Below are 24,304 nucleotides of genomic sequence, written 5' to 3' on the forward strand. Positions count from 1 at the left end.
ATAAGAAAAACAGAAGAGTAATACTCATGCAAGTAATAAGGGATCGTGCAACAGCAAGAGTAGTTTCCTAGTTGAAAAATTAATTTTCAAATTTAAAAATAAACAAAAAGAGGAAGGTGTACGAGTAAAAAAAGAGCTAAGATGGGGGAGCAGAATCACTAATTAGAAGGGGGCAATTACCGTCAATTTATATAAAGTTTGGTTACATGTATTAAAATATATGTTAACCTAGATCCGCCCTTGGACTGTTACTAGTGCGTTTTCATCACGGCTAGGGTTTATTTATGGTTTCTCTGTTTGCGAAATTGCCACGGTCTTGAAAAAAGCAAAAAGAAGCTTCAACCTTTTTTCTACTGTTTTCTTGGCATCGGCAACAAGATCTACTGAGTTTGAGGAATACAAAAGGGTTCGTTTACTATGGATAGGATCAGTCTATTGTCAGATGATTTGCTCTTGAAGATATTGTCATTCGCTCCAACGAAAGTTTCTGTAACCACAAGCCTATTGTCAAAACGTTGGAGAGATCTTTGGAAACATGTGCCAAAGCTTGATTATTTTCCAGACAATGACACTGAGCATTTGAGAGCTTCCAGTTTTGTTCACAATTTCTTGCTTCTACACAAGGCTCCTGTCCTAGAAACTCTACATCTCTGGCTTAGAAATTGTCGTCCTACAGATATTGAAACATGGATTCGAGTTGCAATTGGTCGTGGTGTGCGCCATATTAAGTTTAACCAGTCCTCGACCAGTTTAGGGCCCATACGGTGGCCTAGGAGTCTGTATACATGTAAAACCCTTGTGACTTTAACCCTAATTTACACGAGCAATGTGGATGTTCCTTTAGCAATGTGTTTCCGGTCACTTAAGACTTTTTACCTTACACTTATTGAGTGGATTGGTTACAAAGGAACGGAAGCAGAGAAAAACTTGGTTATGTATTTGTTGGAGAACTGTGGACAGCTAAAGACAATGGCTATTAGACCCTTAAACTCAATCAATTTAGAAGAGAGACACAAGATGCTGCAAGAAATATCGTTTACGCGGAGGAGTTCTAGCAAATGTCAAGTTTCATTCACCTGAAGTCTAGTCGTTTTTATTCTTAGAGAAAATCATTAGTAGCTATGTTGTTTTGATCATAACTTTACAAGTTTTGACAAAGATTGAAGGGAAGGGTTTTATTTTTAATCAATCAATGTGATCATTTGTTTTGATTCTCTTTATTTTTCTCAAGATTATTTTATCCTCAAACTCTGAGATCTAAGGTTCAGACCACAAGTGAGTTTGCTACCAAACTCAAAAATATGCTTTAGCCTCGTAATAGTATCTGATGGTACTCAATGCTCTACTGTTTTGGTAAAGTCTCAAAATTGCTGACTGAAATAAGTTCAGAGGAAGAAAAGAAGTCAAGAAAGATACAGATAGTGAATGTACTTAGGGTTTGCTTGGTTCCTCTTTGTGACAACTTGTAGTGATGCTAAATTTAACCTTATACTCCTATTGGTTTCCAGAATATGCAGCAATCAATAGAGTGACAAACTGAAAAGTTTAAGAATTTGGTTCCAATGGATAAAATCAACCTTTTGTTCAAACGGTTTAAATATATTACCCAAAATCAACCCTTTTCAAACAGAGGATAGCAAATTACAACTCATGTGAAAGGAGATGCAAACAAAAAATTGTAACTTGTAGTCCAAGCTTGGATTTTTTAACTATAAAAGCATAAAGAGTTTCTGAGAGCACTGTTGAAGCCGCCAGGAAATGCTACTCTGGGCTCTGAGGATTCCATATCAAAGGACTTGATGAGCCTTCCCGTAGTATCGGTTAATGAAAGGCAACTGCAAAGAAAAAATCCAAACAAAGATGATTTGTAACGAACTATACTCAATTTTTTGAGTTGCAGGTTTCTTAGATGTTTTTTTTAAAAACAGGACTATTAAGCTAATTGGAGAATGCTGTTTTTTTTTTTTTTTTTTAATTTTAATTTTCTACGTACCTTGATTATGTCTATAGAGACATGGTGAAGTCTGAGGGTAGAATTTGTAGAACTTCATGTTTTGAAAGGCTTGCTTAGTCTCTTCAGTCATTTCTGCTATTGCTTTCATTCGAGCATCCTTTGCCTGCAAGAATAAATATCGGATTTAGCAAAACATTTCCACTGAATGTAGAAGGCTAGTATAGCTCAAGTATATTTTCCCAGTTCAGGTTACACTTTTACCTCTCGAATGCCTCTCTTTGCTGCTCGAACGCGATTTTTGACAAATTCCTGAGACAAAAATAACAAGCAGCAGAACAATGGTAAATTAGAGATATATTCAACTTTCATGAATTGACAATTGTGTTTACAGCTCAAAACTTACATTGAATTCTTTCTTTTGTTCCGCAGATAATCCTTCCTCTAGAGCCACTTCATCAACAAATTCCTAAGATAGATGCACAAATAAATAAAAAAAGCCATCTCAAGAGTCAGCAATACAATAAAGGGATAAATGCAATTTGAACACACAAGGAAAGAGCAGTGCGAAGATGACAACTCTCTCTTGAACCAAATGAAGAAGCAACTTAAGTTCATTTTTATATATGGTTACAGAAAAGCCAAAAGCACACCTCAAGTCTGTGAACCTCCCAGTCAAATTCACATACAACCTGCACAATCAGAAAGCTAGATTATAAAGATAATACCCAAAAGAGTATGCTCTTATCAAACCATTACATGTAGACCTGCCACTTCCAAATACAACATTCATTGCATGCCAGAAAACTTACCGGCGGTTCGGAGGGGAACAATATATCGACCACAGTACTCTCTTCAAGTTCATCTTCCTTAAATGGATCATAGAAATCTGCAAATACAAAACATTGTATATATTAGATTTTGTTGATACATAACACGGAAGCCACGTGCTATAAATGGTTTTCACTCTACAAATTTTCTAAGTATTGGTAGTAAGGGAATAAAACTCACAAGGAATGCAATACTCGAACTTCTTAACACGATCTTCTTTCATATGTCTGAGAGCAGATCTGCAGATCATGAACAAAGCTATAAAATTGAGTACACCAAAACTGCTATAGATTCAAAAATTACTATTTGTTAACTCTATAAGTCATCTGACACATGTTTCATACCTCCTCTGCGTACAGACCAAGCTAAAGATTTGAGAGTTCATCCTATCAACTTGTCTGTCTCTGCAAAGAAGAACAGAGCAAAAGTGAACATCCAAAATAAGAAATAATAGCGCGTGACATAATCTCCATCTCTCTTTTCAATGAGTTAAGGCCATCTCAACAAATGTATAACATATGCAAGTGGAACTCATGGTACCTTTTTTCATAAGGAATGTAAGGTACCCACTTCTTTTGCATTGGAACGATTTCCGCCACTCTCTGAATCGATGTGATTGCTACCTTTTCAGAAGGTGGAAAGGGTGATTCAATCTGTACATATATATAGAATATTAGAAAGAGAAATGAGATAGTATAGGATCAGTGATAGCAAACAAACAGCTGAGAAAGATTTTAAACTAAAACTTACAACAATAATGGTTGGGACATGGACCATCTTGTCTGAGGTCCACATAGCTGCAGATATAAAAAGAGAAAATTAAACAGCAACTAGAAGCGAAAAGGAAGAGAGCAAGTGAGAAAGAAACCGCAAGTGACAAAGATTATTTATACAAGTAAAAAGATAAGGAGACAGTTAAAAGAACTAGCAAAGTTCTCAAAACAAGAAAAGAAGAAGAAAAAGCGAGAGAAACATCTGAATTACGTTCTGCAATGCCAAAAACATAGACTTTCTTCCCATAGAGCATTCCTCCTTCCTCTAATGCTTCCTGAGACATAAATACCAGAACCTCGTTAAATCCTAATTAAAATCCATTCCAGTCAACAATAGAAAAAGAAATGGAGAATGCAATCAAAAATACTTACTTCAAGATGTTTGAAATTCCAATTGAATTCATAAACCGCATCTACATTTTCAAACTGCCATAAAAAAAATATAACAACCATAAGCAAAGAATATCAATGGAGACAATAAAATCCGCTAGCTGTATGTTTGAAGCCAAATCCCTTAAAACAATATACCTCGGTTCCCACAGGAAATGCAGCCTTCCACAAATCTTGCTGAAACCAACAAAAACAAGCGCACACGTAAATTTGCCACTTACACGGCAGAACTAAGAAAAGAAAAGAAAAGAAAACAAGCCATTTATCTAAGTGCTCAAGATATTTTAAGAAAAATGAGATACACCACACTTAAGAATCCTTAGCTCGCATATGGAGCAAGAAGTTGAATTTATTTTCATAGAGATAAACCACACCATACCAATTTGGCACCGCCAAAATATGTCTTTTCTTTCTTGCGACCAAACAAATGAACATATGAACAAACAGGTCTAAAACGCATCTCATTGTTCTTTTCACAGCGTTATCATAACCAAAACATATAGCACAAGCCCCAAATTGCATTCAATCCTTGTGATGAATATTAAGATTAGTAAAGCTTACCAGATTGCGCTTTTCCTCGAAGTATTCAGGCTCTTCCTGTGGTTTGGTTGCTCTGGATTTCTTAGCTCTCAGAGCCGGTTCCTTGCCATCATTAATCTCAGTTTCCTTGTTCGTGGTCCTCTTTCGCTTACCACCACGACGAGCAGGGTTCTTCTTCTTATCCTCATTCACTTTCTCGGCCTTATCGTCATTGTGCTGCTGAGAATGAGAAGGAGTTGCATCTTTGACCTGATCATCGTCCTGCATGAGGGAATCAGGTTTCACCGGAACTTCTTCCTCTTCGTGGGTTTCTCCGCCATCCTTATCTGCCTTGGCCTCTTCCCCGTTCTGTTTCTCCTTCTCCTCGACGATTTCTTCCTGATGCAGATGACTCTCCAGAGACTCAGCCATCATGGCCTCATCGTTTTGAGTCTCCGCAACAGTACCTTTGCGACCTCCTGCTCTCGAACCACCCTTTCTCTTTGCTACTTTCCTCATTGCACAGTTATACAGAACCAAACAAAGAGCAAGAAGTTAAAGAACGATGAAAAAAGACCCTACTGCGAGACACAGAAAGAAAGATAGACACACAGTTTGGGATTTCTATAATATACTAACAGTTACATTGCGTTGGAATGACGCAATATGACAATTAGATTTATTTTCATATTTAGTTGTTTCTATGAAATGTTATTGGGTAATTTTGAACATTACAATTTGAACCACCTTATAATTTGATAAATTTCTCCAGAACTTTTGTATCGAAAGTAAAACATAAAAAACAAAGGGACAAAAGAGAAATGTGCTATAATTACTCTAATTATAATGTGAGACAAATACTGTCACCTAATAATTACATTTCAATCTCTTTTTATATTTAAAAAAGAAAAGAAAAGAAAAGATGTCAATCTATAACGAAAGAGAAGCCCTAGCGGAGGAGCGTTCTTGGCCGAAATAACAAAAGAAAAAGGTTACGTTTGTCTCTTGCAATTTCTTTTCTGATTTCAAAGTTTAAATCTTTTCGAGGTTCGCCTGTCTGATTCTTTGTGATTTTGTTTGATTTCCGAGTGTATCCAGAAGCAAACACCGTCACCGTCTTCGAAATTTCAATAGTATATATATTGATTCAAAGGTTGATTCAATATGAGAAATATCAGTGAGTTTTCTGACGATTTGCTGGTGAAGATTTTGTTATTAACTCCAATGCAAGATGTTATGGCCACTTCTCTTCTATCCAAACGATGGCGTTACGTATGGAAACTAGTGCCAAAGCTCGAGTATGACGATTCATACAATGCCACAGCTTCACAGTTTATTGACATGTTTTTGCAGCTGAACAATGCTCCGTTCCTAGAAACTTTCCATCTCAGACTCAAGCGAAACTATCCGTCTCAAGATTATGAAAAATGGGTTAATGTTGCAGTTGCTCGCAATGTGCGTCATGTAGAGCTTCTTCGAAATACCTCCTACTTAAGTCTCTTACCGTTGCCTATGAGCTTGTACACACATGAAACCCTTGTGGTTTTACGCCTCAAGCAAGCGCTCATTGAAGATGTTCCTTCATCAGCTTTTTTCCGGTGCCTCAAGACTTTGTCTCTTATAGATGTGATCTTCTCAAGCGATAAAACTGTTGATAGGTTCTTGTCTTGTTGCCCTATTCTTGAAACATTGGATGTAGATCTATGGATACGAGAAGAGGTGAAGACATTTGCAATTTGTGTGCCGTCGTTGCAGCGGTTAAAGATCAAGAACATAGTAGGAGGTTATAAAAATGCAAGGGAGGGTCATGGATTTGTGATCAATGCTCCTTCTTTAATTTATTTAAAGATTATTGATCATTTGAGTGGATTTTTCTCATTAGTTAAGATGCCCGAGAAGGTAGAAGCAAATATCCACCTTAGGCACTGTGATTCTGAGGAGCTTCTAGGATCTCTTACCTCAGCTAAAAAGATTTCCTTATGTCTAAAACCAAAAATGGTAAAAAGTCTCTATTTGCTCCTGTGATTAAGATTCTTTTGTGATTACATCTAGTTTCTGCCACTTTTGCAGGATTCATATCATCCTGAATGCGACTTCGATCAGCTCGTGTCTCTAGAGCTATGTGTTATGTGCTCCTTGGATTGGTTGAATCTTTTGCTCAGACATTCTCCTAAGCTTCGATTTCTCAGATTCAAAATATTTGTAAGTTTTGAGTCCATTAACCCCAAATGATGTTGCATCTTCAATATAGTCTGGTGATGTTTGTTATCTGTTTGATCTCAGAGAGACTCCAGGTGCAGGAATTCTAAAAGTGTCCGTAGTAAGTGGGAGCAGCCGAGTTGTATTCCTGAATGTTTGATGTTGAGTCTCGAAACTGTTGAGTGGGTTGGGTACAAAGGAACACAAGAAGAGAAATGTGTGCTGATGTATTTGTTAGAGAATGGAAGCTTCCTAAAGAAGATGAGTGTTAAATTCTCACTATCTACCGAGGTTAAAGAGAAAATACCAATGCAGATGGAGATAGAGTCCATGCCAAGGAGTTCCAGCAAATGTCGCCTTTCATTCACCTAAGTTTCATCTCATCTCTGAGCTATGATTCGAACAGTAGTAGTCATTATAAAATCAATGTCATAATGTTTGGTTTCATTTCAACTTGTTTCTTCTCCTATCAAGTATCCAATCTTCTTTCTTCTGTTCTGTCTCAAAGCTTGTAGCTTTACTACAATATACTGGCTATTAACTGAGAGCTAAGATTTGAGCAGTATTAACCGTTAGTTTTTGATATTTTGTTGAACTCGTTTATTCTCCTCTTAAACTGTCAATCTTCTCTTCTGTTATGTATGTTTTGGATAGTTTTTGTCATTATTCTTGTCGTCGACAACTCACACAAGCATATATACTATATAAATATATAATCTAGATTATGACATATCGCATAAATTAGTACAAATTGCTAGACTACAAGTCACCGTAAATCTTCTGGTTTAGTAAGATTTTAGTGTTAAAAGTTGAAGGTTTAGTAAGATGTATTGTTAAAAGTTGTCTATGGTCAATGTAAAGATAAGAAGTGATGTTTCTTGTACAATTATGCTATAGATTTGATTTTAAACGAAATTAACATAATGCATGATAAAAAAAAGAAATCATAAAGCAAAAAGAGACTGTGAATATAAATATTCACCAATTAAGATAATCAATATAGTGATTTTTCACAAATGAAAGAGAAGTCCAAGCCTATGATTAGGGTTTGGAAAAAACAAAGGACCATTCTTAGCACTGAGAGTCTGAGACACAAGTAAACAAAAAGCTAGGCTGTTTCTTACAGTTTATTTCACTCCCATTTTGGAGAATTTCTAATTAAATAAAAAATATTGGATAAATTCTAATTTATTATTTGTTCTCCTATTTTTCAACGCTAAAATTAGGGTTTTGGCCTAACAGAGAAGAGTTTACAGCAGTGACGAGAGATGAGAAAATTTGAAAAAAGGTTAGTCCTTGACTCCTTGAGATCAGTATTGTAAAAACACGAAATATGATTTGATTATGGTTCTTCAGTTCCTTTTATTATTCTGATTCCAACATGTTTTTTAAAATTTTCGCCTTGTTTTTCCTCTAATTCGAATTCATGTGTGATCGTGTAGCTAAATTTCCTCTGGTTTCTAAGTGTATCCAGAAGAAACAGTCGACGGCGTCTTCTAGAACCTGTAATAGAACATCGAAGTCTTCCAAAACCAGCAGGAGAACAAGAGGTTTGGTTCAATCAGAGAAGTATCAACGATTTGCCTGATGATTTGCTTGTGAAGATATTGTCAATCATTCCAACAAAAGAAGCTGTGGCCACAAGTCTTTTGTCAAAACGATGGAGATATCTTTGGAAAGTTGTTTCAAATTTCATGTTTTGTGATGAATCTGTTAGAAGAGCTGCAAGGGTAATCAACAAGTTTTTGCTGCGAAACAAATCTCCGGTTCTAGAAACTTTTCATCTTAAGCTTACCAGAAGCTATGCACCTGAATATTATGAAAAATGGGTTGAAGTTGCAATCGCTCGCCAAGTGCGTTATCTTGAGCTTCTTCATTGTCATGGCGGTTTTTTTTCCCGAACCCTTCCAAAGATACTCTATACATGTCAAACCCTTGTGTCTTTACGTCTCCAACAAGCAATCATTGACGGTGTTACTTCCACAGCTTGTTTCCCGTTCCTAAAGTATTTGTGTCTTCTACGTGTCAGATTCTTGTGCAATGAAACTGTTTCTAGGCTTTTATCCGCCTGCCCTAATCTTGAAACACTGATTTTAAGTCGATGGACCACAACAACTTGGAAACTTAGTTTCAGTATTGATGTGCCCACGTTGCAGAGCTTATGCGTCCATTACGGTAGAGAGGCTTATCGAGCAAACTACTGCAGGTTTATGATCAATGCTCCTTGTTTGAAGAATTTAAAGATTGATGATAAATCTAGCCAGATTTGTTCAGTAACGAATATGCCTGACCTAGTGACGGCAGAAATAAAGCTTAGAAATGGAGATTCTAACCTTCTGGAATGCTTGAGCTCAGCCAAACACCTTTCCTTATGCTTAACACCATATTTGGTAAAGCCTCTATTTTTTCTTCTTTCTCCTGTGATTAAGATTGTTTACTGATAACACATATAGTTTCTTGCTACTTGTGGTATCAATTACTTTTGCAGAATGAATATCTTACAAGCGAGTTTAATCATCTGGTGTCTCTCGAGATATGCATTATATGCTTTCTAGATTGGTTCTGTCCTATACTCGAACTTTCCCCTATATTGCGAGTTCTCAAGTTGAGACAAGTATGTTTATTCCCAAACCCAAATTAATGATGATTCTGTAGCTTCTTTAAAATATAGTTAAACTAACTGTTTTTTCTTTTCTTTGGAAACTCAGATACACTGTAGCTCTAATAGAGATCTCGAAAACCAGTGGGAGAATCCGTGTTGCGTTCCTGAATGTTTGATTTCGAGTCTTGAAACTGTTGAGTGGGTTGGCTACCAAGGAAGACGAGTTGAGAGAGAAATGGCGATTTACATTTTAGAGAATGCAAACTGCCTAAAGACAATGACGATTACACCCTCGATATCCACCAGTTGGGAAGAGAAAACCAAGATGTTGATAGAGTTAACGTCCACGTCGAGGTGTTCTTTAAAACCAGGATTTAGTTTTTCGTTTATACCTGGGAGCAGCATTTAGAGTTTAGTGTGTGATTTGAATTGAACTTGTTTCTTTCTTCCTTCTTAAGCTAGCACTGAGCAATCCTTACTTCTGTTTTGTCTTATAGTGTGTTGCTTTACTACAAGGTTGTTTTTACTATTTTCTTGTCAAGTAAGAAACCGTACCTTAGGGTTTGTTTGGAAACAGAGTTATTGACTCTGTCCTGTTTTTGTTCTTGAAAATCTAGTTGGTCTACATAGATTTAAGACCCTGTAGGGATTGATACTAAATTTGCGCTATCAACTTTATGCTATAAGGTTTGATTAGTTTTATAGTTAGAACTTAGAACGATGATAATTTTACGCAAAAAAGAAAAAGCGATTATCTAAACAGTTACCTGAGTATGTTTACAAATGAAACAAAATGATAAAAGCTATTTCAGATAGCCACGTGAATAACTTCCAATGAGCAATCAGCTCCCTTGGATTGCTGGAACCTGCCTAGTTCTGTTATGTTTGATTTCGAGTCTTGAAACTCTAGAGTGGAGAGGTTACATAAGAAGAGCCGCAGATAAGGAGTTGGTGAGTTATCTCCTGCATCATGCACAATGTTTGAAAAACGACGAAGTTCTTCCTTAGATCCCATGACGTGGAAGAGACGCAACAGAACCTAGCTTCTGTGCCAAGAGGTTCTAAAACTTGCGAGCTTTGTGTTCGAGTAACAAAAACAACAAATTTGGTGGTTATAAAGATTTAACAATAGTTGCCTTTAAAAATGGCCCAACGGAGAAGGAAAGGATTGGTGATCTTAATCTTTTTAGCCTCCTTGTCTACCAGACTGGATCTGCTGGTTGTAGAAACTAGAAATAGAAAATCTATGTAATTTTGTTTTGACAAGTAGACAATCTTTTTTATATTAATTTTAATATCATGAGATATTATATTTATAATTTAAATAAAAATATCATATTATTTAACTCAATAAAAGGTGATACATATGATAAAAAAAAGTTTAAAACTCATAATATTAGCTAAATTTATTCATATTTTATCTCAGTAAGTAATAAATTTGCTAACACTTGGCTAAATTACTATGAAACATTGATATCTATTAATGTTTTCTGAATTTTTTTTTTCATTTCATAGCTATTATACTAGGTGAAAAATATCATCAATTTACTTTGAAACATGAAAATCTATTAATAGATTTCAATTTTGTGATTTCATACCTAATTTACTTGGTGAAATATTAAATTTGTTAATTAGACAAGCCTTATAAAATGAAAGAGAAGCTTCATTTGGATTATAAACCGAAACAGAGGAACTTACGAATCAGAGGAGTTTACGAAAAGGGTTAGGCCATTCTCTAATAATGTACGAAATTTTGATGATTTTATTGTAAACACCTAACACATGGTTTGATTAGGGTTCTTTGTGTCTTCTCTTTCAGCTTCAAAAGTCTGTCTCTCTCTTGGTGCATCTTTTCAAGATTCGCATAGTTTTTGTCTGGTTTCACATTGATTTGTAATGACATGTTTTCTGGTTTCTGATTGTATTCCAGACACAACCAAAGGAAATTTCAAAGATTCTTTAAGATGAGCAATATTAATGAGTTGCCTGACGATTTACTCGTGAAGATATTGTCAACCCTTCCGACAAAAGATGCCGTGACCACTTGTCTTTTATCCAAAAGATGGGAGTCCCTCTGGAAGAATGTGGCGAGGCTTGAATATGATCAAGAATATCACTATGCTAGGAGAATTGGATTTTCAAGATTCGTTGACAAGTCTCTACTTTCACATCAGTATCCGGTTCTACAAAGCCTGCATTTCAAGTTCAAGACAGGTTATGCTTATGGAGAAATTGGATTGTGGATTCGAACTGCAATCAGCCGTCACATACGCGAGCTTACACTCGAATGTGGTGATTTCTTGATCCAGTTACCATTTAGTTTGTTCACCTGCGAAACACTTGTGATCTTGAAACTCAAAGGTTGGATAGATCAGAACATTCCTTTGACTACCTCTCTACCTTCCCTCAAGACTCTTCACATTGTTCTCCTAAGGGAATCAAACTATGAAACGTTTTCTAGGCTTTTATCAAATTGTCCTGTTCTTGTTGACCTCATGCTGGAACAAAGAAAAAGCAATGCTTTGTCAAAGCTTAATATTGCGGTACCTTCATTGCAGAGATTGTTGATTAGAACAGTAACTGAGAGTGACAATAATGACTTAAGATATTCTTCTTATCAGAAGTATATTCCAAAGGTTGCGATAAATGTTCCTTCTTTGAAGTACTTAAACATTGATAATAATCGGGGTAATGACTTTGATGTCGTTAGTAACTTGCCTCATGTTGTGGAGGCAAGTATCAAATCTAATGCAATATCTACCAAAGCTTTCCTCAGGCATCTTACCAGCTCGGTCAAGCGTCTTTCATTGTATTCATTGAAGCCAGAGGTAATCCATCGCTCGATCACTTCAATTTATCAGTTATTTAAACCATAGATCAAAAGCTTAATGCATTTTTTTTTTATTTCTCCGGCTTTCAGGATATGGATCCTAGTATCTTCTGTCAACTTGTACACTTGGAGCTATGCACTTCAGCAAGTGGGTGGTTGAAGTTACTTGCACGCATGCTCCAATGTTCACTAAAATTACGAGTTCTCAAGCTTTTCAATGTAATGCAGCTTCCCCCACTTTTGTCTACTTATATGTTCTTTTACTTTTAGTACTCACTGATCCGATTAATATAATGACTTAGAATCATTCTAGCCGGTGGATGCGTCCCCTGGATCGCTGGGACCAGCCGAGCTCTGTTCCAAAATGTATGAGGTCCAGTCTTGAAACGCTAGAGTGGAGAGGATACTTTGGGAGAGAAACAGATAAGGATATTATGAGTTATCTCCTGAAGCATTCTATGTGTTTGAGGACGGTGAAAATAACCCCTAATGAATCCAAGTGCTTGGAGAAAATGCATCAGATGGTCGAGGACTTAGCTTCTGTACTCTCAATAGGTTCATCAAATACATGCAAACTTGTGTTCAACATATGAAGTTGTAAGCTAGAAAAAGAAAAAAAAAGGATGTTGCGTTCGGATTCAGTTCCTACAACTAGAGTAAAGAATTAAGGTTGTAATGTTTTGCTTTAAATAAAGATTCTCTCATTCTCTTGCATTTGGTTTGTTTTTACTTTTTAGCATCTGAAGTTTTGGGTATCTTAAAACTTGAAATCAGACTAAAAAATACCGTAAATTGAGACTCCAACTGTAAAGAATTCAATGTTTCTAAGTGCAAAGCCAAGAACTAAGAAGCTACCACCAAATGAGACTCCAACTGTAAAGAATTAAAATGTTTCCAGATGCAAAACTATGAACTAAGAAGCTTCATAGATAAGTTCAAAAACACACAAGCTTACATGCTTTTGAAGCTATGGGAAAAGATGCAATATTAATATTCTTGAACATTTGATATTTCTCAGCAGAATTTGAAGCGAATGTTGCCATCTTTAAACGACTTGCATTTGCTAAGATGTACTTTGTCATTTTTCTCTCTTGCTCTGTCCCTTGGTAATATCTCCACTCAAAGATCTCAAGATGTGATGATAAACATCCTGGAACAGAGCTCGGTTTGGTCCACCAATTATCCAGTTCTTTGTATCCGTTATAATGATGTAGATGATAGAACTGAGAGAACAAAACATGATGACATGCACAAATGTTAATGTTAAACTGTCCAAATTAAAACAAGTTGAAAACAAACTTCCAATATCACATAACATACCCTTTTGAGCTTGAGAACTCGAAGTCTTGGACCGTGATTGAGTAAATGCATAAGTGTTTTACACCACGTGAGGGTGCATGTACATAGCTCTAGATGTTCAAGACGGAGGAAGAAAGTGCCATGAGAAGGATATAAACTCTGTCAATATATCATCAAAGCAAATAGTCAGGATAATGCAATGAAACAAACAAAAGGACGTACACAAACATCTTTTAAACATGATTGGAGTACTTGATGATGAAGTTTTTTACCTTATTAGAGTTACAACACAGAGAGAGATGTCGAACTGAGGTAAGAGATTCCATGAAACTCTCAGGTTGATCAAAAGTAGTGTCGATATTAGCCTTTACCAAATCAGGCATAGGTTCCAACTTCAAGAATCTACTAAAATCCGTAATCTTCAAGCGTTTCAAAGAAGGAGCTTTGATCACAAATCCCCTAAGACTTGAGGTGTAAAGTACTCCAACTAAATTATCCACAGTTAACTCCTCAATGAAGGTACATTAATGGTAAATGTTCTCACATTGTCACATGCTCCTCGTCTTACGACCAAAACTTCAAGAATTGGGCAAACGTTTAAAAACGTTTTGACAGATTCTCCGCCACGAAACTCCACCGATAAAAGGTGCAGATTTTTAAGAGAGTGCAAACAAAACGAAGGCTGAAGACCCAATAGACGTACTTGATGTAGTACCAATGTTTTGAGTGTTCCACAAGCACTCAAGCAACTCGGTAATGCGAAGTTACGGCTAAACGAATTGATTCTCAATTCACTCACAGAACGGTTAGCCACGGTTTTAAACCAAGCATCAATGTCTGGATCATCAAAATATAGGCCAAGACTTAGATCAAAGCTCGTTAGAACAGGAACTTCACTAAGTGACAAAGACTTGTAGATAAACCTACTAAATTTCGGGTAATTACTCAACGAATGATGACCATACTTGAGATTTGGCACACGCTTCCAAAGATGTTTCCAACGTTTCGACAATACAGTTGTGGTTATACACAAATAAGTCTAGCCTCTGACCCTCCAGTTTGGTTTGGATAAACCATTTTTCAAGTAGCCAAGTATGCTTCTCCATTAGAAGACAGGAGTCATAAAGCCCTAATAATGATTAGTAAATTTATATACAGCCACCAGGAGGGATATCTTATTTGGATTTGGAAAATCCATACCAAACCAAAGTCTATCTATTTGGATTCGAGATATTTTAAATCCACCTTGCTAAATTGTGTTTTTATATATAACACAAAAGTTTAAACATAGAAGCTCAAATTTTTAATTTTAATCCGTATTTTCTTACGATTAGTAAAATTTGGTGACTCAAATTTAGTAATTAACATAATAAATCTAGTGTGACCTCTTGCTTCAAATAAAATCAAACCGGCCTGTAAGAGAACCGAACCAACAAAATTATAAAGTGGCAAATTCGATTTCTTTTTTGGGCAATTTACTTCTTGTTATCGCGATATAACCTGCACAATCCAGAGAACACACATTTCGTCACTGAAGCAACGATTTTGCTGGAAATAGTAAGTTTCTTTTTTGCTAATTTCTTCGCGTCATTGTGGATTTCGAATCAATCGTTGTTTTTCTGCCTTAATTTTCTCGATTCTATGATTTTAACCCAAATGCGAACGGATCAGTTTTCAGTGATTCTTGGTCAAAACAATTGAAAAATTGGACCTTTTATCTGACCCCGAACTTGTCTAGACTGCATCATAGGGTGAATTCTCTGCGAATCCAATGTTTGCATATGGTTGTGTTCATTAGCATCTTCCTGAATATATGATACCCAGAACTTCAATTTCTTTTCTTTTGCAGGAATGAGAGCCGATTGTGAAAATCAGAGATAAAAGAAGAAAGCTTTTTGTTAATTTAGAAATGGATGATTATAGGGATAGGATCAGTCGGTTGCCGGATGATTTCCTCATACAGATATTGTCATGGCTACCAACAAAAGATGTCTTGGGGACGAGTCTTTTGTCAAAACGATGGCGGTTTCTTTGGACATTGGTCCCTAGGCTCAGCTATGATCTCAGGCTTCACGATAATTCATGCCCAAAGTTCACAAAGTTCGTCGACAGGTCTTTGTTACTACACAAGGCTCCAACTTTGGAGAGTTTGCATATCAAGATTGGTTCGATGTGTCAAAACGCAGATGTAGATACAGGGTTATGGGTTAGAATCGCCGTAGACCGATGCGTGCGTGAGCTAAGTATCAGTTATTGTTCCGGTGAAGAGCCTATAAGATTGCCTAAGTGCTTGTTTACTTGCAGAACGCTTGTGGTCCTGAAACTCGAGAACACAAGCCTTGTTGATGCCTCTTCTTATGGTTGCTTTCCATCTCTCAAGACTTTGCACCTTTTAGACGTTAAGTACTTAGATGACCAATCACTTCCTCAGATTTTGTCCAGCTGCTCTAGTCTCGAAGATTTGGTTGTGAAGAGATGCCCTGGTGACAATGTTAAAGTCGTCTCTTTTACTGCGTTGTCCTTGAGAACTCTCTCTTTGCAGAAATCTTCACAAGCTTTTGAAGGAGACGATGATGGGTTCTTGATAGTTGCTCCTAAACTGAAGCGTCTAGACATTGAAGACTATTGGGGTGGCTTTTGTTACATTGATAACATGCCTGATGTGGTAGAGGCAAATGTCGATGTTATTTATAAAAACACTGAGAAACTTTTGGGTTCTCTCACCATGGTCAAGCGTCTAACACTATGTTTGATCACTTCAGATGTAATCTCTCTTTCTATTACTTGAACAACAACAAAAAGTCGGTTTCTTGTGATTTGATTTATTGTGATTGATGTTCTTAAAATGCAGGCTGCTTATCTTTCTGGTACTATCTTCTCTCAGCTTGTTCATCTAGAGCTATGCACATGTGCGCCACAGTGGTGGGATCTACTCACCCGACTGATTGAAGATTCACCTAAACTACGAGTTCTTAAACTACGACAGGTACATTGACACAAACCCAGTTTCTGTTACCGGCTTTGAATGAACAGAGCATTGGAGTTCTTATTAGCTCGTTACCCAATTTTCATCGCAGAAACATATTCGACGTGCCACTAGTCCAAGGGCTAGTTGGAAGCAACCTGTTTCTCTTCCCAAGGGTTTGATTCATCTTGAGACCTTAAAGTGGAAATTATACGAAGGGTCACAAAAGCAGAAGGAAGTGGCGAGATTCATCTTAAAACATGCTATTCGATTGAAGACAGCGATTATCTCTCCCAAGCCCTCTAGTACTCTGCCAGAGAAACATGAGATGCTCAAGGAGTTGTCATCTGCGGCGCGTGGTTCCAGTACATGCGAGCTCTTGTTCGACTGAATTTGATTAATGCTTGGTTTATATTAAGTCTCGCAAAACTTTATAATGTTCAATTCAGTTGCGTTTTTAAGTTGCATGTGCTCTGTTTAACTTTCATATAAGTGCCTTGGGAGTCAAGTCTCATGGAGGAAGAGATCATCTCGGCATTTCTACGCCGACAACTTAACATTTCAAAAACGTGACCTTTCTAGTGGGCAAAGTCTTGATTTAAGTAATCTGAGAAACGTTTCTCATTTCCATTGATCAAAATCTCCTCACCAAGTCCACAATCAATCTTTAAACAACAAAAAAAGGCTCCATAATCAATCACTTGGTAGAGTCTTCTACAGTCTACCTTAAAAAGAATGCACATGAAGACGCAGTTGCTTATTCATCATTTCTAAAAAGCATTCCCTTAACAATTCTGCAAATCTGTTAAGATCGGATTCGTTATTAGCACCATGTGAGTTTAAATTTGATTTCAATTCTTTTTTCAGTTCTATAAATGTCTAATCCAAACCACACATATGGTTACTTGTTTATTTCCAAGGTTAATTCAAGCAAACTAATACCGAGTTTGATTTGTCACTGCTTCTTTTTTTCTTCTGATTTCTGGATGTTAACAGACATCATGATTTTGTTGAATTTTAGAGATGGATAGGATCAGCGAGTTGCCTGATGCTTTCCTGTTGCAGACACTATCTTTGATTCAGGCAAAAGTTCTTGTGGCCACGAGTGTTCTGTACCGGATTGCTTGTTAACCAGTCTTGAAATCTTTGAGTGGAGGAGATACAAAGGAACGAAAGATCAGAGAGATGTCGCGACCTATATCTTGAGAAATTCTCGTCATTTGAAAATGGTGATAATCCGCACTAAGTCAGATGATCCTGAAGAGCAACCTGAGATGATCAAGAAGTTAGCATTATCGCCGAGAGCTTCAGCTACATGTGAACTTGCATGATTTCAACTAAAAACTTTCTCCATCCGTTGTCCAAAGAAATTTTTTTCTCAGTCCTTTCATAATATTATATATGTGGGATAAGTCATTGATGTTCCTTGTGAATCAAGTCTGCTAAAACAAAAGAGAACAATCCCTGTTTTGATAACTATTTCTTGTGTTCAAAGTTTCTCCGAAACGACAAGTTACCAAGCTCGACAATGTCACCTGAGCTAAACCTAAATACGACGAAGTCATGTGCTTGTAAGTCCCCGGATCAAATTTTAGTCAGTTTAGTGGCCACTTTCTCCAGAAACAAAAAGTTGAAAATATGAGCCCAATTTAAATAAGACAAACCTTTTAAGAAATTAATTTGGCCCTAAGGCCTCTAATTGGGAACGGCTCTGTTCAACAATGTCCCAACTGCAAACTCGCAATTGATTATTTGAATCGTTAGATATTTTTAAAATGTTGAGATTTAATAAGATCGTCTAAGCTAGAAATCTCGTACAGTGCACGTTATTGATAAAAAGAAAGATTTATTCACAACATAGTTAATTAATTATGTGGATACAAAATATATGGCGGAGGTGTCAGTCAAACAAAAAAGAGGACAAAGATCTGATTAATGAATCCAACCTTATAAATTGAGTCAGTCTATTCACCTTACGCGTGAAGTAAATTAAAGAAACCGACTAAATGAAATCAAAGAAAGTTGGATAAATCTTCACAATTATGCTAAGTTCGTTTCATGAAACAACGTGTACGTCGAAAGAAAACTAATTCAAACCAATCAAATGTCAAGGAAACAACATGAGTAGACGAACCTAGTCATCTTAAAGCTTTTGATTTCACAAAAGGTAATGGAACCTATTAAGAGAAATGAATACAAAGAATTTGACCAACACATTAACACCGTTTTGAAATCTCCTTGAAGAGTCATCGTTTATATTCTTTGCATTTATGTCTCTCAGTCGCTGTATATAAATATATAAAGTAACTAGCTGAAAAGCCTCATCACCTACATTTGATAATTCGAGCATTTTCCAGCGTTTTGTCTGAGTTTCTCTTTTTCCAATTTGTTTCGTGTTTACGTCTGAGAAGATATGGACAGAATCAGTGGGTTATCTGATGAATTGCTAGTGATAATATTGTCATTTCTTCCAACAAAAATGGCTGTGTCCACGAGCATTCTATCGAAACGATGGGAGCATCTTTGGAGGTGGTTGCCAAAACTCGAGTACGATGACCAAAATTGTTCAGAGTCGTCTCAATGCAAGAGGTTAAAATGGTTCCTTCTCAGAGGCCTGGCACTACATAGAGCTCCGGTTATAGAAAGCTTGCGTCTCAAGATAACAAATCCGTATTTTAAACCTGACGTTATGAGACTGATGGTTGCGTCTGCCGCTTTTCGCAACGTACGTGAGCTGGATATTCATTATTCTTCTTTTCCCGGAAAGTCAAACATATTGCCGATCAACTTTTATACCAAGAGATCTCTGGTGTTTTTGAAACTCGATGGTGGGATTTTCTTGGATAATCCTGACATGGTTTGTTTTCACTCTCTCAAAACTTTGCAACTTCAAGGCGTGGCATACTTCAATGAAGAAACTCTTCAACGACTTCTATCTAGTTGCCCTGCTCTTGAAGAACTATTGGTGGATATATCGGAAGATGACAAGATGAGAAAGTTCACTATTATTGTCCCAACTTTGCAGCGTTTATCACTCTATATACCCTATTTCTATGATATAGATGGGTTTGTGATAAAAACTCCTTCTCTCAAGTATTTAAAACTCAAGGACCATAATGATAAGAGTCACTATTGTTTGATTGACAATATGCCTAACCTGATCGAGGCATATGTCGATGTGGAATGCCCTGATATCAAGAGTCTTATTGGATCAATCACATCCGTCAAGCGTCTTACAATATGTTCAGAGGTAATCAGTTTCTATTTATAAATTCATTTATTAAAAATCGTCTTTTTTAATAATTTGAATTTATGTGCAGGCTCTGTATGGTGAAGGTTTTGTCTTTAGACAACTTGAACATCTGAAGCAATGTAGATGCAAAGAGTTTTCGTCGAAACTACTTGTCTCGCTGTTGAATGATTCTCCTAAAGTACGAGAACTAGAACTTTTCGAAATGCATGTAAGTTTCTTCGTTAAACTATTTCTTTTTTTTGTCTAATGCATAATATGGTTCTATTCTAATTCTTTTGCTTAATCTTAGGATCATTACTATAATGGTATGATTAAGTGGAATCAGCCAGATACTGTTCCTGGATGTATCTTGTCGAGTCTACAAATTCTCAACTGGTCAGTATACACAGGAGCACCAGATGAGAGAAATCTTGCGGTTTACATCTTGAAAAATGCTACTCACTTGAAGACTACAACAATCTACTCTGAAGAATGTCATGTTCCAAAATTTGAGATGATAAAAGAGTTGGCACTTTCTTCCAGAGCTTCAACAACATGCCAACTCGTGTTTGATTAAGGATTTGAGCCTGTTATTCAGTTATGCTCTGTGGTTGGACTCGCGCGTATGGTTTGTCTTCAACTATGAAATCATGCTTTCGGCAAATAACTTGTTTCTTTTTATTGTCTAAGAAAATAAACATATAACAGATAATGTTATATGGACCTAAGTTTTTCTTTCTTTTGGTATGAATGTTAAGAATTATATGGACCTAAATTTATATAATAAAATGTAATACTTTGCATGTGGCTATCTATTCTATATTGTTCTAACATGAAGTTGTAAGGGAGTCAGATATAAAAAAATGAAGTTGTCTTGTGAACGAATAAAAGAGAACAAGCTCTGTGCTGAATATTGAAAGAACATCATGTATAGGATGTTGGAGACATTGGACAGAGGAGATCAGTCGTGGCTAAATATATGAATATGATGATGTTGATGATAGGATTATCATAGGGCCGAAGACTTTTTTTTAAAAAAATCTTACCTAGGATCCGGTCCTTTTGCTAGTACATCTAGGATTAGAACTATAGATAGTGAATGATATATTTCATTGCGTAAGGGTCAAGGGAGGTTGAGATCGTACCGAGGAGTGCACTATAAATTAGTTTGTCTCGGCGGTTCCACAAGCTGAAGTCCATATTTTCTGAGATCGTATCATTGACAGCAGTAAGAGTACCAGGTAGAATAGTTTGAGATCCATCGAAATGACCTGCGAAGGCATAACCATCAAGAAGAGCATGCATTTCAAGACTGATCCACATGAAGTATTTGGTGGTGCTGAGTCTTGAACGTAAAACATTTTGATATTGAGGCGATAGACATGGATGACGGCAGCTAAAGAAATTGGAGATTAATTTTTTTCTTTTTGGTTTTAGAATTGATGGCTCTTGATACAATATGTAGATTGTGAGTGTTACAATATCTTATTGAGTATGATCATATCCTGTAATTAGTTCCAAAGGGAATATTATGTAAGTAAATAACCAGCCTAATTATAGTGATTGATGAATCAACGTGATATGTGTGATTGTGTTTCCTTATCACTCATATCCGTAACAAGAACAACCTTAATTTAAAATCCCAAACTTCTTTTTTTGTTTATTAAACGCATATTGGTCGAAGTTAATACTCTTCTGGTTTGCTAAAAATTAAGGTTCTCCCAAACTAGGAGACTTGGAGCGCAATGCACGTAAGTTTCTCAGATAGACTATATCAGTTTTTAGTCTAACAATTCAGTGTAACGTTTCATCTAACTCAGATTTTTTTTTTTTAATCTAAGGTACATTTTGCTGTTGAATTTGATATATAGCTGTTTTAGTGTTCAATCAACAAGAAAATAGATATGTTATAATCTTTAGCGCTGCGAGTTAAGCCTCTCCAGCTAGAGAAGCCAAAACTTGCTTTGTTCACCAGGCCTTGGCCCATAATAGATTTAGACTATTAAACCCAATTAAAAGGAAGCCCAACGGTTTTGATGAGCGGTGAGTAGAGAAGGATTCCGATAACTTCGACGGCGACGTTACTCTGAGACTCCGATATCTTCTGATAAACCACCTGCTACTAGGGCTGGGCATAAATACTTGTTACTCGTCCCGTACTCGCTACTTGTCCCGTACTCGTCTTGATAAAACAAATACTTGTTGTTGTCAAGTCGAGTAACAAGTCAACAAATTTCATTACTTGCAAGTACGGGTCAAATATCAAGTATCGTTTTTATTTTTAATACTTGTCTTGTTATTTGTCTCGTTACTTATACTTGTTACTTGTCTCATTACTTATACTTGTTACTTATTTGGTCCCTTTTAATAACAAAATCTATAACAAATATTAAGCCCAAAGATTAAGCCCAAAAACTATCCAAATTTCATATAAGCCCTAGTTATAATTGTCGATACTATTTATTTTTAACTTTTAAGAGATCTAGGGCTTCTCTCGGTATATCTTCACTCTCAGTTTTAAAATAGAAAGAAAGCAGAAAGCGGCTGCTTAACTTTGTCATTTTTCTCATAGCCGTTGATTTTTTCTCCATTGCTTATCTTAATCACTCAATTTTATCGATCTAATCAGGTTTGTCGTCACAATATCTGAATGAATGTCTTTGTTTTTTTTATTAGGGTTCAATCTTTATGTCTTTCATCTTTGTTTAAACATTTTGAGTTGTGAACTTTTCTGTATAGATGGAATCTGAGCAACATAGTATTAGTGGAAGTAAAAAAACTGATGCAGAGGAAATGGAGAGCGGACATGGTGGTGAATCAGCTCCAACTATGGAATCTGTTGAATCTAAGGTAGTCCCTAGACAAAGATCTCCTGCTTGGGTTAACTTTAAGAAATTAGAGAATGGAGACAAAGCTAAGTGTAATCATTGTGGCCAAGTAGTTACCATTAGATCACCATCTGGTGTCAATACTAGTGTTATGCTGAAACACATGGTTAGATGTAAGAAGCTACATCCAGAACTTGAGGTTGAGACTGTCGCTGGTAAAAGACTTAAGCAAGCAACCCTGCACCATCGATCTAAAAAAGAGAATGATGAAGCTGTTCCATCATACTTAGAATATAATAAAGAAGATTGCAGAAAAAGTTTGGTCAGAATGATTATAAAGGATGAGTTGCCTTTTAGGATTGTGGAAAGGGAAGGTTTTCGAGAATTCATATACATTCTCCAACCTCGGTTTGAAATTCCTTCCCGTAGAACTGTTACTAGAGAATGTATGAGTTTGTTTCTTGAAGAAAAGAAAAAGATGAAGCTGTTCTTTCAGAAACACAAAGGGAGTGTTTCTCTAACGACAGATACTTGGACGTCGGTTCAGAACATCAACTATATGTGTTTGACTGCACATTTTATTGATGAGAACTGGAATTTGCAAAAAAAAAATCATAAATTTTTGCCAAATTCTGAGTCACAAAGGTGAGCTGATAGGGAAAATGGTTGAAAGATGTTTGGTGTCTTGGGGAATCAGCAAGGTTTTCACAATCACCGTAGACAACGCAAGTGCAAACGATGTAGCACTGAGATTCTTAAAAAGAAGAGTTAAGTCATGGGGTAATAGTCTACTTGATGGTGAATATCTTCACATGAGATGTGGTGCACATATCCTAAATCTGGTTGTCAAAGATGGGTTGGAAGAAAATAAAGCCTCCATTAGTCGAATACGTTCTGCTGTTCTGTACGTAAGATCCTCTCCGGCAAGATTAGACAAATTCAAAGAGTGTCTTCTTCACCTAAAGCTTTCATCTACTGCTGGTGTATCTCTTAATGTTGAGACCAGATGGAACTCTACATATCTGATGTTGGAGTCAGCTTTGAAATTGAAGAGAGGTTTTGATATGCTTGAGTTAGAGGATGAGAAATACATGGTAGAACTTGGGAAGTTGGGCGGTGTGCCTACTGAATCAGACTGGGACTATGCAAAAGCATACTTACCTATTCTCAAGTTCTTTTATGATGCAACTCTGAAAGTTTCAGCAACTCGTTACGTTACCGGGAATTCATATCTGAAGGAGATTTTTGGAGTTGGTATAATGATACGAAAGATGGGATTGAACAAAACTGATCCTAATCAGAAAGCAATGGCTATTAAGATGAAGGCTAAGTTTTATAAATATTGGGGAGATATGGAGAACATGAATTTGATGATTTTTGCTGCGTGTGTTTTTGATCCACGATATAAACTGAAGTATGTGAGTTAGTTGATACGTGAGAGCTACGGTGTTGGTGGTAATAGCATAGCTGAAGCTTTGATTGTGAAAGTAACACTGGTTATAGAGAAGATGTTTCAGTACTATGAAGAGAAAGTCTCTAGTTCTTCAACGCAAGCTAGCAGAGGTGAAGGAGTAAATATTTCTTCAGAAGTAGCAGAAGAGGCTGCAGAAAGTTATGACCTTGATTCTATGATTGATATACATGAAGAAAGTGAAGAAAATTGTGCTTATCAGTCAGAATTGGAGAGCTATTTGGCTGATAGATGTGCTCCTAGATCAGATCCAAAGTTTGATGTATTATTTTGGTGGAAAAAGACAGGATCGAGGTATAAGACTCTCTCTGTAATGGCGAAAGATCTACTTGCTATGCCGGTTTCATCCGTTGCTTCTGAGTCAGCTTTTAGCACAGGTGGTCGTGTCATTGATCCTTTTCGTAGTTCTCTCAC

The 24,304-nt window shown here is 36.5% G+C and overlaps 7 protein-coding genes and 1 pseudogene across 8 annotated transcripts; 6 read left to right on the forward strand and 2 right to left on the reverse strand.

Moving 5' to 3' along the window:
* The first annotated feature begins 417 nt into the window (after positions 1-417).
* On the forward strand, positions 418-1,080 carry LOC18018982 (putative FBD-associated F-box protein At5g56440). Its single transcript, XM_024156821.1, has one exon. It carries the CDS (start codon positions 418-420, stop codon positions 1,078-1,080), a length of 663 nt encoding a protein of 220 aa, XP_024012589.1.
* A 513-nt stretch (positions 1,081-1,593) lies between these two features.
* LOC18018983 (protein HEAT INTOLERANT 4) lies at positions 1,594-5,004 on the reverse strand. The gene is made up of 14 exons (XM_024156674.1): positions 4,507-5,004; positions 4,084-4,122; positions 3,928-3,981; positions 3,767-3,830; positions 3,533-3,579; positions 3,323-3,435; positions 3,127-3,186; positions 2,963-3,021; positions 2,764-2,840; positions 2,605-2,643; positions 2,358-2,420; positions 2,216-2,263; positions 1,994-2,117; positions 1,594-1,835 (listed from the first exon to the last, which is right to left on the reverse strand). The coding sequence occupies exons 1-14, from the start codon at positions 4,981-4,983 to the stop codon at positions 1,822-1,824; spliced, it is 1,278 nt and encodes a 425-aa protein (XP_024012442.1). The 5' UTR covers positions 4,984-5,004; the 3' UTR covers positions 1,594-1,821.
* Positions 5,005-5,628: 624 nt separating this feature from the next.
* On the forward strand, positions 5,629-7,035 carry LOC18018984 (putative FBD-associated F-box protein At5g56430). The gene is made up of 4 exons (XM_024156914.1): positions 5,629-5,805; positions 5,989-6,462; positions 6,535-6,677; positions 6,750-7,035. The coding sequence occupies exons 1-4, from the start codon at positions 5,629-5,631 to the stop codon at positions 7,033-7,035; spliced, it is 1,080 nt and encodes a 359-aa protein (XP_024012682.1).
* A 1,910-nt stretch (positions 7,036-8,945) lies between these two features.
* On the forward strand, positions 8,946-9,674 carry LOC18018985 (putative FBD-associated F-box protein At5g56440). Its single transcript, XM_024155409.1, has 3 exons — positions 8,946-9,053; positions 9,152-9,277; positions 9,372-9,674. Exons 1-3 carry the CDS (start codon positions 8,946-8,948, stop codon positions 9,672-9,674), a joined length of 537 nt encoding a protein of 178 aa, XP_024011177.1.
* A 1,555-nt stretch (positions 9,675-11,229) lies between these two features.
* LOC18018986 (F-box/FBD/LRR-repeat protein At4g26340) lies at positions 11,230-12,688 on the forward strand. The gene is made up of 3 exons (XM_006401262.1): positions 11,230-12,093; positions 12,186-12,314; positions 12,398-12,688. The coding sequence occupies exons 1-3, from the start codon at positions 11,230-11,232 to the stop codon at positions 12,686-12,688; spliced, it is 1,284 nt and encodes a 427-aa protein (XP_006401325.1).
* A 182-nt stretch (positions 12,689-12,870) lies between these two features.
* Positions 12,871-14,471, reverse strand: LOC18018987 (annotated as a pseudogene).
* A 415-nt stretch (positions 14,472-14,886) lies between these two features.
* Positions 14,887-16,846, forward strand: LOC18018988 (F-box/FBD/LRR-repeat protein At5g56420). 2 transcript variants are annotated; one of them, XM_006401264.2, is made up of 4 exons: positions 14,887-14,951; positions 15,244-16,158; positions 16,246-16,380; positions 16,472-16,846. In XM_006401264.2, the coding sequence occupies exons 2-4, from the start codon at positions 15,304-15,306 to the stop codon at positions 16,748-16,750; spliced, it is 1,269 nt and encodes a 422-aa protein (XP_006401327.1). In that variant the 5' UTR covers positions 14,887-14,951; positions 15,244-15,303; the 3' UTR covers positions 16,751-16,846. The 2 variants fall into 2 exon arrangements, with proteins under 2 accessions (XP_006401327.1, XP_024012183.1); XM_024156415.1 differs by lacking the exon at positions 14,887-14,951 and having other exon boundaries at positions 15,137-16,158.
* A 1,926-nt stretch (positions 16,847-18,772) lies between these two features.
* Positions 18,773-20,168, forward strand: LOC18018989 (FBD-associated F-box protein At4g10400). Its single transcript, XM_006401265.1, has 3 exons — positions 18,773-19,609; positions 19,680-19,820; positions 19,902-20,168. The coding sequence occupies exons 1-3, from the start codon at positions 18,773-18,775 to the stop codon at positions 20,166-20,168; spliced, it is 1,245 nt and encodes a 414-aa protein (XP_006401328.1).
* The last annotated feature ends 4,136 nt before the right edge of the window (positions 20,169-24,304 follow it).

This window comes from Eutrema salsugineum, unplaced genomic scaffold, assembly GCF_000478725.1.
Source record: "Eutrema salsugineum unplaced genomic scaffold, Eutsalg1_0 scaffold_2, whole genome shotgun sequence".
Lineage (NCBI taxonomy): Eukaryota > Viridiplantae > Streptophyta > Magnoliopsida > Brassicales > Brassicaceae > Eutrema > Eutrema salsugineum.